At 37.9% G+C, this 16,935-nt stretch overlaps 2 protein-coding genes and 2 long non-coding RNA genes across 4 annotated transcripts; 2 read left to right on the top strand and 2 right to left on the bottom strand.

The window, feature by feature from the left end:
• Positions 1-743: 743 nt before the first annotated feature.
• LOC126590449 (pentatricopeptide repeat-containing protein At4g36680, mitochondrial-like) lies at positions 744-2,457 on the top strand. Its single transcript, XM_050255909.1, has one exon. The coding sequence runs from the start codon at positions 836-838 to the stop codon at positions 2,051-2,053; it is 1,218 nt and encodes a 405-aa protein (XP_050111866.1). The 5' UTR covers positions 744-835; the 3' UTR covers positions 2,054-2,457.
• A 581-nt stretch (positions 2,458-3,038) lies between these two features.
• LOC126590456 (uncharacterized) lies at positions 3,039-4,783 on the top strand. The gene is made up of 3 exons (XR_007612084.1): positions 3,039-3,937; positions 4,160-4,310; positions 4,450-4,783. It is a non-coding gene; the product is annotated as an uncharacterized LOC126590456 (long non-coding RNA).
• Positions 4,784-7,885: 3,102 nt separating this feature from the next.
• Positions 7,886-8,957, bottom strand: LOC126610339 (uncharacterized). Its single transcript, XR_007618489.1, has 2 exons — positions 8,304-8,957; positions 7,886-8,213 (listed from the first exon to the last, which is right to left on the bottom strand). It is a non-coding gene; the product is annotated as an uncharacterized LOC126610339 (long non-coding RNA).
• Positions 8,958-13,909: 4,952 nt separating this feature from the next.
• On the bottom strand, positions 13,910-15,112 carry LOC126585941 (transcription repressor OFP7-like). The gene has a single exon (XM_050250567.1). It carries the CDS (start codon positions 14,956-14,958, stop codon positions 13,996-13,998), a length of 963 nt encoding a protein of 320 aa, XP_050106524.1. The 5' UTR covers positions 14,959-15,112; the 3' UTR covers positions 13,910-13,995.
• Between the last annotated feature and the right edge of the window lie 1,823 nt (positions 15,113-16,935).

The raw sequence follows: 16,935 nt of genomic DNA, 5'->3' as shown, positions 1-16,935 counted from the left end.
ATTTATTGCATTACGTATTTGGTCTGTTTTTGGCATCCGACCGCATCTCCGCGGGGAGAATCTAGAGCTCCTTTTAACATCTGCACTCATTTTGAATATGTTACACACTACGCTATTTCGTCAAATAAGTTAAAATAGTCGTCGTGTTAACGTGGCATGGACAATCTAGTCTTTTCAATTATGTTGGTGAGTTTAGTGTTGCATTGGGATGCGAAAACTTCGAATTTACTCCCGAATCTTGAAATTCAACGTTTTCTTCTTCCTTTCTTCTCTTAATATAGGTGAAATCGAACACTAATTTGAGTTTAACCCACATCTGTTAATCCATGGATTCCACTAACATGACATGATATAGGCCACACAAACAGCTTAGTTGAAAAGACTAGACTGCTCATGCCATGTCAACACAAACAACGAGTCTTGTAACTTATTTGAAGATATAGGTTAGAGTAGGATATGGAAGAAGATTATAGGTGGTAAAGTGTGACAATACAAGCGTGGAGGGTGAAGTGGGGCACGAGGAAAGAATGGTAAAATGAGAGTATAAAATGCAAAGGGGTAAAACAAGATTTGATGAAGAACATGTGCAATAGCTAGCTAAAAATAAGCCAAAATATTATGCAAAAATGTCACTAATTTTTTTCCACTCAAGTTATTCATAAAAAAGTTGAAAATTAGAGGGTGAAAAGTCGGAAAATTTTACCCTGGAAATCCTAATCCCATACGTTGCGCAGCAACAGGACAAATAACAGCACTCCTAAAACCCTAAACATTTCGAAAGAACAGAGCAAGAGCATCCACCCAAAACCCCCAAAAAGCTGCAAAAACCCTAAAAATGTCATCTTCAATTCCCCTCCGCCACCTCCGCCATCTATCCACCACCACCGCCAAGTCTACCCTTTCCATCTCAAAAGCGAAATCAAAGCTCCGAACCGAGTACGACCCTGACAAAGCCCTCCAGATTTATTCCTCCGTCTCCGAACACTACTCTTCTCCCACCTCGTCTCGCTACACCCAGGATCTCACCGTCCGCCGCCTCGCCAAGTCCCACCGCTTTGCTGACATCGAATCCTTCATTGAATCCCACAAAAATGACCCCAAAATCACCCAGGAGCCGTTCCTGTCCACCCTCATCCGATCCTACGGCCGCGCCGGCATGTTTGACCAGGCATTGAGGACCTTTGATCAGATGGACCAGCTGGGTACTCCTAGAACCGCCATTTCCTTCAACACTCTGTTGTCTGCCTGCAACGATTCTAAGCATTTCGACAGAGTCCCCCAGCTTTTCGACGAAATTCCCAACAAGCATGGGGTCTCCCCTGATAAAGTGTCGTATGGTATACTGATTAAGTCGTATTGTGCTGCGGATAAGCCCGAGAAGGCGATGGAGACGCTGAGGTTGATGGAGGAGAAGGGTATTGAGATCACTGCGGTGACGTTCACTACAATTTTCAATGCTTTGTACAAGAAGGGCAATGGCGAAGAGGCAGAGAAGTTGTGGGATGAGATGGTGAAGAAGGGCGTTGAGGTTGATGCTGCGGCTTATAATGTGAAGATTATGTATGTCCATGGCGGGAGCGCGGACAATGTGAAAGCTTTGATAGAGGAAATGGCGAATGCCGGGCTGAAACCGGATACTATTAGTTACAATTACTTGATGACTTGCTATTGCAGGAATGGGATGATGGAAGAAGCTGTCAAGGTTTATGAGGGGTTGGAGGGAAATGCTTGTAATCCAAATGCTGCAACTTTTCGAACTTTGATATTTTATTTGTGTGAAAGTGGGGATTATGACAAGGCGTATAAAGTTTACAAGAGAAGTGTGGAGGTGCATAAGATCCCCGATTTCAATACAATGAAGTATTTGGCTGAAGGATTGGTGAAAAAGAAGAAGATGAAGGAGGCCAAGGGATTGATACGCACGATCAAGAAGAAGTTCCCTCCTAATGTTTTGGTTGCCTGGAAGAAATTGGAGCAGGGTCTAGGTTTGGCTTCTTCTGATACTGGTGCGTCTTCAGTCGCAGATGAGGAGGCTAAAGAGGCTACAGCATAAGTATTGATGGGATTCCGGCTCGTTGGTCTGAGTTCAATCCGGTATTATTGCATCTTCGGCTGCGGCTGGTGAGCCCATCTGATTAAAAGGCGAGCAAGGATGTCAATTGGCCGCATAAAGAAGCAAGTTCGAAGCTTTTTGAAATTGTAATACTGTATGAGCTTCAATTTTGAATATTTTTATGTTGGTTTTCTTTTCGTTGTCTGCAATTTGGCAGTTGGTAAGGTTTATGCGTTCTTGCTCTTGCCGTCTTTTATTCAGAAATGGAAGCAGGCCCATTTTATTTACATACCCTTTGGGACCTTAGCATCCTGCATATGCCATGGCCGTTGTAGTTTGTAATTGTGTTTTTAATAACATGTCATATATGTATGAAACTTATCCTGCCACATTTGGCCCCTGAATTCTGTGTTGTGCTTTGGCTTGTGGATGTTTCTGAGTTTAGCGGCGAAAATTTCAATATTGCAACTCACACCAGAATGAGTTTCACAAATATGTCTTGATTCAAAACTGAAACAATTGTTCGCGGGAGTTGCCAGATTATAGAGGAAAGAAAGCCGCCATATGACTTAGGAGAGAGTCGCCAAATTGCATATGAAGTTGTCATGTTTTAAAGGAGAGAGTGACCAGATTATGGAGAGTCGCTGGAAACTGGAATGCAGAGGGGAGAGGAGAGGAGTTGTCAACCAAAACCTATTCTGTTATACACGATTGAGAAATTGAAAGTCCATGAAAAAAAACAAGGTCCAAATCACCAATATAAAAAATTTGTGGTCAAAAGTTTAAGCTGAGAATCTAAACCCGTCAACTGCTTACAAAGTTTTTTTGGTATATAGGGTCAGTTCTCTTGAAGGAGGAGTGGGGGAATGAAGACTCAAATATCTCCTCCGGGAGTAGGAGTTGACTTGGCCAGCTTGACGCACTGCCAAGCGAAAACGAAGTTCCACTGCTTGTACCTGAAATCTGGACCCTCAGGTTCTCTTCTTCATTCTTGTACTTGTATAATTGTTTTCCTATCAACTTTTAAGGTTTTCCCAACTGTCTCTCTGCAGGAACATGAGGTTTAGTAGCTAATGTTTTGTGGTCGAGTAGTTGAGTTGTTCTATCTTTTGGTTGAGTTGTTGGTTGCTCTGCTTTTCCAAGAATTATTTGGGAACCTTTCGTTCAAATTGGCTATGCCCCTATTTTCGTTTGTCTGCACTCATTTTTTGTTGAAGCTGTATCCACAGTAATAGCCTTTGTATGCAGAGCAGATTAAACCCTTTGTTTGTGTTTGATTTAGATGGTTGTAACCTGTGTGTTACTCATAATGAAACTATACGAATATGATTTTTTAAGATATATTGCAGTTACTTAGTGGGAAAAGGCTTTGTTGTTGTATTGCAGTACGAGCGTCCTTCTTCCTCTACCAGTTACTGTGTATGTTCCCAAAGAAAGAGTGCGAAAGGAAACCTCTTGTCAAGGACATGAATTGAATTTTATAGTCTGGTCTAAACCTTATGCATGTCACAATTGCCCTTCTCTCAAGATACTCTTGCTACTCTTTCCCTGTTGTGGTTTTCTGATTCTTACTATTTGTATTTATTTGACTGCTATTGAGGCAGTCAAGGTACTTCATATGATAAAACTTTATGGGAAACCAAACGAGGTATTGAACTGTGTTTTCATAGCTTATCATTTTTGACGTATGTAATATAATTTTGATGGTTTGTGTGAATTCTTCAGTTGCAGGCATCCCAAAACGGAAAGAGCTTGGACGTTGGGGAAAACAGATACACTATGACATCAGCTTTAATGTCATAATTTAAACCCGATATCTTTTGTAGGATGGGGATGAGAAGCTCTCTTGTAGTGAACTAGGAGTCGTACTTATGAACCCAAAAGGTAATGCCTGGGCATGTCTTTCATTTCCAAAAGCATTGTTTGCTCAGGGTTTTCACAACCTAAGAGAACTTATTTCGTTTTAGTTTTCTTGGGAGTCTTTTGTCTTTCTACCCCTATATTGTCAAAGTGCAAAGGATTTTGTTTCAGTTGCGTTGTTCATGTGTATATTGGCGTTTCCTTATTGTCATATTGCTTGCTGAAATGGTGCCTTTTCATGTGCAGTTGATTCACAATTTGGATTCTTCTTCTTCCTCCATTTCATTTGGGCGACGACTAGCAAACATGACAGTATCCATGCAATCGACAATAATCAAATAACAGTGTAATATGCATATAGGGATACTAAAATGGGAGCCTCATGGGATTCTGGCAGGTTAGCCTTCTTACTTAGCTGCTGCTTTGTTTGTGTTACATTGTAATTCATCTCTTTGCCACCTGAATGCTTCTGGTGTATAAGACAGATTATTGTTGAATTTAGCAGACAACTAAAATTTTGTGTTTAAATCAAGCAGGGAACAGAATTTGATTCGTGCTAGGACAAACAGCTGCAACGCCATACAACGCCCCACCTCCCCGTTGTAGCAACCTTTCACTAGCACCTGGTTGGCGGGACACGAACTAGTTTGTGAATTTAATCTAAAGGTTTGTTTTAAGTCTTAATGCTTCTTGTTTCATTTCTGCCATACTATAGGAGCTTCTGTAATATCTAATATAGCACAGAAAACATTTTGCTTCTTGTTTTCTCTTTCGACGAAGCCTGCGTAATGCAACCGTGTAAACAATTGCTGCAACTCCAGTTTCTACACATGAGACTGATGAGCGTAAATCGAATAATTTGCTTAGCCATTGTCAATTTTCATTAACATCGTCTTGTTTGCAGATTACTCTTTCCTCTGAAATATTTGAACAAATGCCATTGTTTTAATTATAAAGAATTCCTACTACAGAACAGAGACATACCAAACATATTCATACTTTCATCAGCATTACATTGCCTTCACCTCAAAAACCCTAAAAATTTCACGTGTTTTTAGCTAAAGATCTAACGGTTAAAACACTGGCATCATAAAAAATTCCTAGCTACTGAATAGGAAGTAGAACCAACTCATAATTGTTAAATCCAAACTCAACCAAGAACCAACTTGTATCCCCAAAAACTTTAATGGGAAATTTATATGAAAATGATGAACTTAAAATCAAGAGAATCTTTGGCAATGGTCTTTCGTGCCATGTAACATGTTAGTTCAAACACACACAAAGGTAGTCTCATGCATTCGGGTCTTAAACAAACCTCTTTTGATGGACTGAATGCAAGGGTATTACTCGTGTGTGTCTTGGATGCACGGGTTAGATCATGACACGAAATCCCCTGCACAAGAAAATCTCCTAAAAATTAGGTTTGTCCTAATACCCGGGCATCGGTGATAGTAGGCTCTACCCCTAGTTAGGTTCACAATTCTTGGACAAGAACTCTAGAAAGGACTAAACAAGAGTAGCCTAGCTAGAAGCCCTAGAGATTTAGTAGCCCATATCCCAATGCAGGTGGCAATAATAGTCCAAGGATAAGAATCCAAGGGTGGATTGGACATAAGGATAGGGTTAGGGTTATGAGTCCTGAGCTGCTTCTACAACTGTGACTGACTGATGAGTCTGTCTAATGGGGAATTGGATCCTCGCCGGATCTCCTAGGATCTTAGATATCTACGCATACGGACTAAAAAATTGTGCGGTCGTAATTTTTTTGTTTTTTATATTTTTCACGTAAAATGAAACTATTTTACTTTTAAAAATATAAAAAGTATTTAATATGGACCGTACGATTTTTTATCAATGATTCGTGTGCATTGATGAAGGGATCCGGCGAGGATGCAAATCCGTCTAATGGTACTCTGATGAAAACATAGGGATTCTGCATGTTGTTGCTGTTGCAAGCCAAGCCTAACTGAAAACAAGATTGGGGATTGATACATCATACATAGATGTAGGTACTGAGCCCCATCAGCAGCTCTCATGCGCTAAAAGGAAGCTCTGCCTTACTTTCTGCACTAAAAATGCTCTTATAGCATTTACACCCATGCTTTTTTGACAAGGCTAAGTTCCAAATCCAACCCAAATCACACTTCCACCATTATAGCACTTCAATCCCTAAAAAGTTTCGTGGCAATAGGTAATTCAATCTCCTCAAGTAAATAGTATTACCATTAATAAACAGTAACTATACAAGTCCATATTCATCCCTAAACTAAATAGTCCAAACAATTTGTATTAAAATATTATTTTTTATAAACTAATAAAAAATAATTTTATTTCAGAAAAAAATAAAAGATTGGTTAAAAATATTAAAATGTGGTGTAAGGTGAAAGAATATGGTTAGATACTTATAATTTTTTGTTTAATTATTTCAGATAATTTTTTATTTATAATTTTTTGTATTTAATTAATCTTTTATAATCGCCAAGGCTCACCAACCATGACCCACACTTCCATCAATTAGTCGTATGAGAAAAACTCTCGTTAACAACATTCTCTATGTCTGATCCTCTCTCTTTGTTGTATGCAGAAGTTGTGACGGTTTGGTGTTAGTGCGAAAGAATTATTTGTTAACAAACTTCGCATTGTGGTTTGTGAACCAAGAAACAAGTAACCACTAATAATTATGAAAGTCACTAGGAATAGCCTAGTGGTGAGGATGTGGGTAAGGGGTAGGGGTAGATTTAGGCAGGGTCGCCCCTGAGGGTAGCCCAAGTAGGTGCCCGCCTCAGGCCCCTACTTCGGAAGGGTCCCAAAAAAATTTTATATTCTGTAATTAACATATAAATACAAAAAAAAATAAAAAATATCATAATTCATTTGTTAGTGCAGTGGAAAATGTTGGCTTTATATTTCTTTGGGGTGTTGAGTTCGAAACACAAAACTGCCTTTCATTCACTAGATTTTTCTTGTTTTTCAAATTTACTGCCAATCCATCTGCCCAAATGCATATAAAGTTATAAAACTCAAGTCTCTTTACAATCTTTTTTCTTTCAACTTCCCATTCTCTCAATTTCTATCGAATGTTTAAATCAACTATCATATGGTCTTATATATTGTACTTTAAGGTAATCAAAACTTTGAATTATATATTTTTCTTTTCAATAACTTTTTATTCAATGGATTATTTTAATATTCAATTCGTTAGTGTGATTTTGATTTTAGAAGAAAAAAAATACAAGAGAAACAATTGGCGTTGAATTAATTATACTCCTCAATCAAGTTTTATTGTTATTTACTCTCTTGATCATAAAGTTTTATTGTTCTTCACTCTCAATCTTAAACTTTTGACTGCAAATATTTAGTACATTTGTGTCTAAAAATGTGAATCGTGTAATGTTTAAATAATGTTTGTATATTTATCTTATTTTGATATTAATTTTAATGAAATTTGATGTGAAAATAGAACTTTTTTATGTATTTAGCGAATTCTTTTTTATACAAATCAATCTACCAAGAACCGGAGATCAGAGAATTTTAGGGCCCCACTTCGAAGGCTCGCCCAGGGCCCCCAAATTCTTAGGGCCGGCTCTGGATTTAGATATTGTTTGGTACGCAAATGGGACGGAATATGATGGAATGGAGGTTCCGTGTTATGTTTGGTATGTGTAGGACAGAAAGGGACGGTTGTTTCGTTTTGTGTTTGGTATGCAATGGACGGAACGGAACCAAAAGATTAAATGACTAACTTACCCATGTTTCGTCTGTTGTTTGGTACAATGTTTATGTGTGGGACAGGATGAGACTTTTTTTTACATTAGCACATGGCTGAAGACACATTTATGCTTATCTATGATATATTTTTTACACTAGCACATGGCTGAAGATATGTTATGCCATGAATTCTATCTTTTATAACAATACCATGATATCGGATCAATGATGTGAAGAGGCAACATTCAAACAATATGTAAAGTATAAGTGTAAAAATTATGAGTCTCTATTTTCCGGAAGTAGGCTTCCATACATGTCTACATCTTAGTAGTCTTCAAACAATAAAAAACAATTACAACAATCATCTCAGCAAACTGTCATCAAACACTAAAAGACAATTACAACAACTATGAAAACACCGGCCGTATACAAGTACAGAATCCGCGATTACATGAAATATTAGTCTGGCATACATGATAACAAGAATGAAACAAATAGAATTACCCAACTGATAAGAACAACAAAATGTCAATCTTTTTCACATAAGAAGGTAAAAGCAATGCAATTCACCAACTCGTAATCATCCTGCTCCCTGTACATTAATCACCATTAATTAAAAAAAGCAAAAACATTTATCCATCAAAATTCAATTTTCCCACCAGCCCAAACCAGATTTTCCTACATTTTCTCACAATCCAAACAAGAACAAGAGAATTTCATTAGCGTAAGTTCTAGTCTTGGAGGCGGCGCCAGGGTTTCGTGATAAGGATGAAGCGGCCTCGGGGGGGGGGGGGGGCGGTGAAAAGTCGTATGGCGGTGAGGGAGATGAGTTGTTGAGGACGCGATGCAGCGAACGAGAGGCGGCGGGGACGGGTGGAAGTGGTGGGAGGAGAAGGAGAGAGGAGACAGCGGAGGGTGAGGGCGCGCGAGGAAGAGAAAGAGAAGGTTGTGGTGGTGGGAGACGGTGAATTCCAAGCTATCAATCGATTAAAGTCAAAAATTGAGATTCAACAAACTATCAATCGCATACCTAGGTCAATCTGCAGCGCGACTGCTGCTTGCTGGCTGGGTGCAGTCGGCGGCTACAGGAGAGGATGAGGATGAGGAGGAAGGCTACGCGAAAAGAAAGGCAGCGGCAAATAATGGATTAGGGTTTGTTTTAAATGGTGTAAATATTGAAAAAGGTAAGGGGCATTTTTGTGTTTTACGGATGTGGAACCAGTCGTTTTAAGAGGGTTTGTTCTACTATTTTTGACGCACTAAATGTGGGACGGAATGTTTCATTCTATTACGTTATGTCGGGTCTCACGTACCAAACGGTAACTTGGGTCACAGGTTCAAAACCTGCTGGGGTGGGGTGGGGGTGAAAAATAAAAGAACCACCAATAATTATGTCAAACTTTTATAACTGGTGTCACTATTTTCATCATTTAACACATTTTTAAAACTTTCTGCACCAATTTAGAAGAAAAAAAAAGTTTAAGACCAAAGTAAAGTTCATGGATAAACTTGTAATTAACTCTTTCAACTTTGAGCCAGATAAAATTAAAATTTAATTTCTGAGGTTGGTAAAGATTCTCTGATGCCGTGTGTGCCTTCCCCCCACTGAAACCTACCCATTTCCAGAAAAGATTCATTCTCTTTGGCCGAGACAGATTAAATTAAAGACAGTCTTATCACTTGCCTGTCCCATGCAAACTTACCATTAACAGTATTAGTGAAGTCTTACTTTTTACTGCAGTGCTGGGTCACAATTAAAGAGAAGGCTCTCACCACCTGACTGATCACGACTGGTGAGAGAGAGGGAGTCAGTCATCACTTGGTCATATCGTCGTGGATGGATGGTGGGATTCGATTACATTGTGTTTGTGGTACATTACGCTACGTCAAGTCTGTACATTACATATCGATGGGGAGTTTTCTTTCTTTCCGTTTGTGCGTTAAAAGAAAAGGTGAAAGGAATAGAAGCAACTGGTAGACCCAAAAAAGAACGAGGTAGTGGAATGAACAAGCACACTGCACGTTGGTCCATGAGGTAGGTTACGGTTAGTTGCCCATGTGCATGTGAGCAGTTTTGAATGATTGATACATGTAGAATTTACATTGTTTGTAATAGTTAGATCATGCATACATGCTTGTGGACTACTCATACTAACAAAATTCTATAATCCCATTAAGCGCGACAAATGTTCTAGAATATTAGTGGGTGGAAAATGTTTTTGGAAATGTCTCTCATGGAGAATGTCCTATTAGCTACATGTAATGGCACAATCAAACAAGGTATATCCAATTGATTAACAAACAATTAAAATCTTTATTAAGGGTACAAGTTATGAGAGCAACAATCATCTACACTCGGATTAGTAATGATTAGCAGACGTTGATGTATGAAAAAATTGTTTGCAATTAAGCCATGCATCGATAGAACCATACTTTTCATGTTTTATACACTAGAAGAAAAACCCACATCTATCACGGTAAATGTCCGTGGTTAATTGCAATTTACCACGGACATTGTGTCCGTGGTTAATTGCAATTTACCACGGACATTGTGTCCGTTAGTAATCTGAACGTGATGAAAGGTTTGAACTTCTACCACGGTCAAAGCGTGTTATCAATTAAATAATAATCACGGATCTAACTCGTGATAAATTGGAATCTAGCATCATGCACTATGACCATTGTGGATCACTAATTGACCACGGTCAATGCCCGTTGTAATAAGATTTTCAAAAATAAAATAAAAAATATATATATATAATTAAAAAAAAAAAATATATATATATATATATATATATATATAATCACACAATTGCAAATTTACTGTAATACAATAATTTCTTAATTAATCAATTATTAAAAAAAATTACAAGCATTACACTAAACTACAACAAAATCAGGTATAAAGCCAATGTCCTATAGTAAGAAATATGAAACTATTTTGACAAAAAAAAGGAAAAAAATAAAGAAACACGAAACTGTGTATCAAGTATGAAGTACACCTCCATTTACTGGGAAATAGTCAGCTTAGAAGTTTACTTTTCCTTGAACACCTCCAAAAACAAGTCCTTCACGAGTGACATCCTGCCCTTAATGCTCGAACCTCACTAACTGCATCTTCTATATGTCTACTTCTATCTGCATAGACATAAGCACAAAGAGAAATAAAATAAAATCTTGTACTTCTTGGGTGGGAATATACTAATTTGATCTCAAGTAAGAGAAGTAAATACGGAAATAAAAGATAATCATGTGGTATAAACCAAGTGGATACACTCAAATATACACAAAATTATGATAGTGCAAATTCATATAAACATGTAAGCCTTCTTTCTTTTTCATGGCGTCTACAATTTTATTTTTTTTCAGAATAAATTTAAGAACAGAAATTACCTGAACACCAGTTAGAGGATCACCGTAACCGGTGCAGGGGAAAAGTTAGAAGTTACTGATACAAAAAAAAAAAAAACAACAAAGCGCAAAAAAAATTCATACAGAACATTCATCAATAAAATGAAAAGAAATTAGAGAAAAGATCACCTCGGTTCTTCACTTCATATTGTCGACTTTTTTAACTTTTGGAATGGTTGGAGCTTGGAGATTTTAGTTTTCTTTTTCATATGCAAATAATCACAACTGACTCGGGTTTATTGAGTGGGAAGTTACTGGGCGAGGGAAAACACCGTAGAAACGTGTAGATTTTAGGTTTGAATTTGAATCCCACGTCTACTGCAAAGAGAAGATTAAGAGGATAAACGTGGGTTTGTGTTTATCTTTTCTTTCTTTCTTTTTTTTTAATTTGTGTTTTTCAACTTTTTTGTGTTTATCTTTTTTTTTTTTTTTAAGTTGTGTTTTTCACTTTTTAGTGTTTGACATGTTTATCCAGGGTTTAATAATTTATATTTATATTTGTTATTTGTAGAGAGTTATAACCGTAAATTTATGGGATTTTAGTTGATAAGTAGTGTTTCATTAATAATATTTACAGATTTTTTTTTCAACTAATATTTACAGATTTTGAGTAGTGCTGTGAAAATTCCAAATTGCATATATGTTTGAAATTTTGAAACATTTTGGTGTCCCTCCAATTTTATTTTAATTACGATGTGGATACTAACAATAATGACCACGAGCTTTGCCTGTGGTGGCTTATTATATTAACAACATGGAACTTTGCACGTGGTCATTCACTTTTAATTTATAACGGACTAAAATTTGTTCGTGGTAAAAAATGTTATTCACCACATGCTTATTATACTTGTGGTAAATTTGTACTTTTTATAACGAGTTTATAAAGTCCGTGGTAAAATTGTCGTCGTGGATAAGTTGATGTCTTGTAGTGATATACCAAAAGAACCTTAGTAATGAGCATTTCAAAAAGGATTAATGACAACTCCTCCACGGCTTCTTACAAAAAAATTGTCTCCTTGATTAAGAAGATCATTTTTAATTTTTACAATTTTATAAAGGCTTGTTAATTGATTTGCCCATCAAATTGTCATTTTCATTCATTTAATCTCAGTTCACCTTTCGTCTATTTCGTCAAAATGGCATTAAATTAAAGAGTAGTATGAACATTTCATTTTGTACACAACTTTTTGCCTCGAACATGCTTGCTAAAACAATCTCACAACTCTAATTTAAATTCACATCCATCATTCTTGCGGATCGGTGCCGAGATGTAGCTGCAACCATTGGCTAAAAGCAAATAATGGGTTATGTTTCAAAACCAAATAATAGATTGTGTTTGAAAATATAATTCAAACCACTCATTGAATCATACGGCTAGATCTACAGCTTTGCACCAATTCACAAGAGAAACGGATAAAGGTTTGAATTAGAGTTATAAAAAATAGAATTGAGATTGTTTTATCAGGCATGTTAGAGGCAAAGATTTGTACATGTCAAAAAATAAAATGTCAATATTGATCTTTGATTTCACATCTTGTTTACGGAATTGATAAAAACATGACGAACTAAGATCAAATGAGACGAAATTTACAATTTCAAAAAAATAAAATGAGACAAAATCAATTTTAAAAGATAAGATGAAACTAAATAGTTGGAACAAATCAATTAATAAGCCTTATATAATGTTATTCACTTTCATCTCCATGGACCCGAGCGGGATAATCTCCATATGCACCAGCGTGCATCACGGAGAAGAGCGTTTAGCTTTATTCATTCATATTCCAAGTTGCAAGTTACAACATAATCATTACAGTCCAGAAGAGAAGGCTGGCTTTTAATCATTGGTTGGTCCAAATGGTTAATTGCTCGTCGTCAATATTTTTATTGATTACTAATCCGCCTGCGTTTACCGGTCTATCTCCTGTTCCTGTCAAACGAGGAGGGCTTCAATATCATATCTTGTCGACCAAAAGTGCAAACTCGTTCATTAGCTGTTGCAACTTTGCATCCTCCATATACTCCATAGGTCCATGGGGTTTCCAATGCCTCCGTTCAACACGGCTTTCATTACCTACTATTTGCTTTATAATGACCATCTGTCTTGAGAGTATGAATTTTACTTGGGGACAAAATAAATCTTACATAGTATGAATCTCAAATCTGAGAAAGAATGGACCTTGCATGTGCTTAAAAGTAATTAAGCTAGTCCCCATATTGTCGATTGATTTTTTGATGAAACATCAACTCTTTCAATGAAAATACTCATTATGTCAAAGGGTTTAACAAGATTATATTAAGTAACTCTTCGAGGTGTTACACAATAATTGAACCTGATTCTTCTTTTTGAGTAGTCAGTCGCAAAGCCAAAAATTGCCAATCAAGCGCGACAATTAGTGAAGCTCCAAATCTCACAATCCCAGTCTTCTCCCATTTACTGTAAATGCATCTAAGGTATGTAGTCAAGCATGGGATCAAATTTGAACATCGAGATGAAGATTAATGAAAGAAAAAAACATAACTATTTGGGGTTAACATGTATGTCAAACTAGCTTATAGATTATAAACGGAATATAAGTTAAGCTAGTTCACATATATCCCTGCGAAGGACAAAACTATGACTGTCGAGCAATTTTTTTCCTTCTTTTGTTTTGGTTTTTTTTAGTACATCAATATTTTACATTAAAAATAGATGAAATTTAGTTAAGCGACACAATAAGGCAGCCTAATTTTGTATTTAACTTCTAACTAATTAACATGTGTTTCCGTGCTTTATCATGCTAACCAACTACCAAGTACTACGACAAGTGATCATCAACTTTTACGTAGAGGAAAATTGCATGACAATAATACACAAATACATTGTGAAGAAAGTAAAGAGATATTAACTTTATTGTCCATTTCATTGATTAAAAGTTAAAACACTAGTTAATCATATTTCAATGAGCCCTAGAAACCCTAGCTCTTTAGGATCTTGCACTACAACAGAACAAACCCTCCCAAATCTCAGTGAAAGCTTCAACAATAACCCTATGATGCTCTCTCGAATTCAACGACAAGAAGCAATGCAGCAGTTGCTCCAGTTCCCTCTCCTCAAACATCTGCTTTTCCAAAACCATCTCCATCATCGACCTCTTAAAATCCTCGTACGGATCCTCCGACTTCTTCACCACCGCGAAGCTCTCCCTTACTTTTCCCTCCACCCTGCACGGTATCAGTCTCTGAAACATCGACAGCCTCGCCGGCACGGCTTCGCTCTCCCCCGCCGCCGACTTCCTTGAAACACTGCGCCTGGCGGCGCTGCTGCTCCGCTTCTTCTTTCTTCGCCCTGTCAGCGGCGAGGAGTCGGTGGACAAGCTTCTGGAGGATGATCTGGTGGAGACTAGGGTTTTGGTTTCTTCGCCGTCGTCGAAGCCGCCGCCGCCGCCTTCGCTGCTGGAAAGTCCGGCTTCGAACGAGGACGTGCTGATCCGGATGCGACTCGTCGTTCTTTTCTTCTTTCTGTTGACTCGTCGCGTTTTCTTCTTTTGTTCCTTCTCTATGGCGGAGGAGGGAGGAGGAGAAACGCTGTCGTTTGCGTTGGAGTCGGGCGAGGCGGAGGAAGTGTAGATTTTGCGTCGGGGGTTGATGTCGTAGACTTTTCCGACCACGTGCCACTTGTCCTCTCGGTCCCACTCAAACTTATGAAGATCGGGGGTTGATTCCCTGCGATCGTCGTCGGAGAGTGTTGGTCTTGGTCGGCAACCGCAGAGTAAAACGTGGCGTTTGATGGATGAAGAGTGGTGGTGGGTTTTGGAGGGTAGAGGTGGTGTTGGGGCGGTGGCTAAGGAAGGGACAGGATTTGAGGGGAGAGTGGAGGGGTCTTTTGAACGGCAGGAATGGAAGGAGGGGATGACTCGGGAGAATCGGAGCTTGAAACGTTTCGCCATGAATGAATGATTGGACGTTTCTTAGTAGCAATAAGCTCTGTGTTTTGTGTTGGAATTGGAGAGAGTTGGGGATGAAGTGCAGCAATGTGAACAAAACATTGAACTGTTTGTGTGTGAGATCAGGAGGTGGTGGGGCTAGTATATATAAAGAAAGGTTGTGTGCCCATTTATCACAACTTCTTTACAATTCCGACCATAAAAGGAAGGACAAAGAAAAAGAAAGCAGTACCGTTAATTTTGATAAGTTATATCAATTCACTGTTTCAATGTCACTCATATAATACTATAAATCCTTCTAATTTTTTCTTATGCAAGTTCTAATCTAATGTTTGAAAAATGTTACTTTGTTTGACAACATAAGTCTGTTGTTTACATAAACATATATTAGAATCATAAGAGGCATGATAATTAACAGTTGAAATATATGTTGAAAACTTTTCAAATCGAGACGTTATAAGAGTGTTGATACTAAAATAAAAAAATAAAGTATGCTTTAAAGGAGAATCTATATGGTAGGATATGTTAACAGGGTAGCCTGTATATTCTCTTAGGCCTTATACTCAAAGTAAAGGGGTGGGTGCCTCTCTTTTTCTCTGCGGATTGCTGTGTTGCTGGCATTTCTCTCTTCTTGTATTATTTTCGGGAGACGATCATCTGATCTTACATAAAAGGCTGAGGCCCAAGGGAGCCGACTTCCAAGAGAGTAAGACACAGTCATAATTACACGAGACCAAAGAGCTGGGTGCATGTAATGTAACCAGTGCAGTATGCATGCAGTAGTATCCCGCCGTACGATGATGGATTCTTGGCAGATGATATCATGGATTACAAAAATGTTGATATTAGTATTATTAGATAAATTAATAGTATTATATTCTACATTATATTCTCTTTGGTGAGAAGAGTCAATAGAGTCATGACAAAGTTCATATCTATAGAGTCCCATTTTGCACCTTGCAGAGCTTGCATACTGTAAAATTGTACGGTGGATCAATAGCCGATCTGCCCCAGCCCCTACCCTTAATCGCCATTGAGTTTTATAATAAGCTCATGAGGCCATGCTTCTAATTATCTTGCTATGTGAATGGAAAAAGGCTATGGCACCCCCTTTTTTTGTACGGAATAAGAAGTTGGAGTGGACTATTTTGGTTCAAGGACACCATGTAGACACACAAAGTTAATACACACACCTACTGATGCATTCTTAAATTTGGTTAGTTAAATGGAGATTGAATTGGATTAATTAAAAATAATTTACTTTTTTCCTATGTTATCTATCACAAGAGATATTGAACCTGGGGTGGATTCGCAGTTAAGTAGGGTTCAAAGTTCGGGGACTAACTAACAAACAAGGTTAGAGTCTGTGAGCAGTGTGTGTCCAGATTAGGACCCAGGAGCCATCTTAAGAGACAAACTTCAAATTTTATAACCCAGATGGGTGAAAATGTTCACTTCCAGGCTGCTAGGCCCCAGCACTACTGCAGCTGGTGGTGGATTCATAGTCAAAAAGACTAGTAAAAGCAAGCTAGTCTTGTCCCTCCATGCAAACTTACTATTGCTAGCATTGAAATTGAATTTACGTACAACGTTACCAAATTGTGAAACATAAAGGAGCCTAAGCATTTTAATGCTTGAGATTGAATGTGTAGGCAGACTGTAAAGTCAAAGAAAAGTCAACCCTCTCATATTTAAAGTATTTCATCATACACGTGGTGGGGATCGAAGGAAATAAAATCATATTTGCATGCAAGTGTCTCTTCCTGTTTCCCTATTTTTTTTTTTCTCTGTCCTAAATTTGGCTCAATGCTCTTTGGCAAGCAAAGTTAATGCTCCTTTTTGAGTATACAGTAGTCTCTCCGTATCTCAGATGTCCCCCAAGCACAGCAGCAATCAGCATGGCGCGCTCTGAGCACATCCCAGTCGTGACTCGTGGAGCTCGATTCATTTTGCTTTGCATGCATGCTTAAACTAATGACC

The sequence above is a fragment of the Malus sylvestris genome, chromosome 2 (assembly GCF_916048215.2).
Source record: "Malus sylvestris chromosome 2, drMalSylv7.2, whole genome shotgun sequence".
Classification (NCBI taxonomy): Eukaryota; Viridiplantae; Streptophyta; class Magnoliopsida; order Rosales; family Rosaceae; genus Malus; species Malus sylvestris.
Note: the sequence above shows the minus strand (reverse complement) of the source record. Positions and strands in the feature narration are given on the sequence as shown.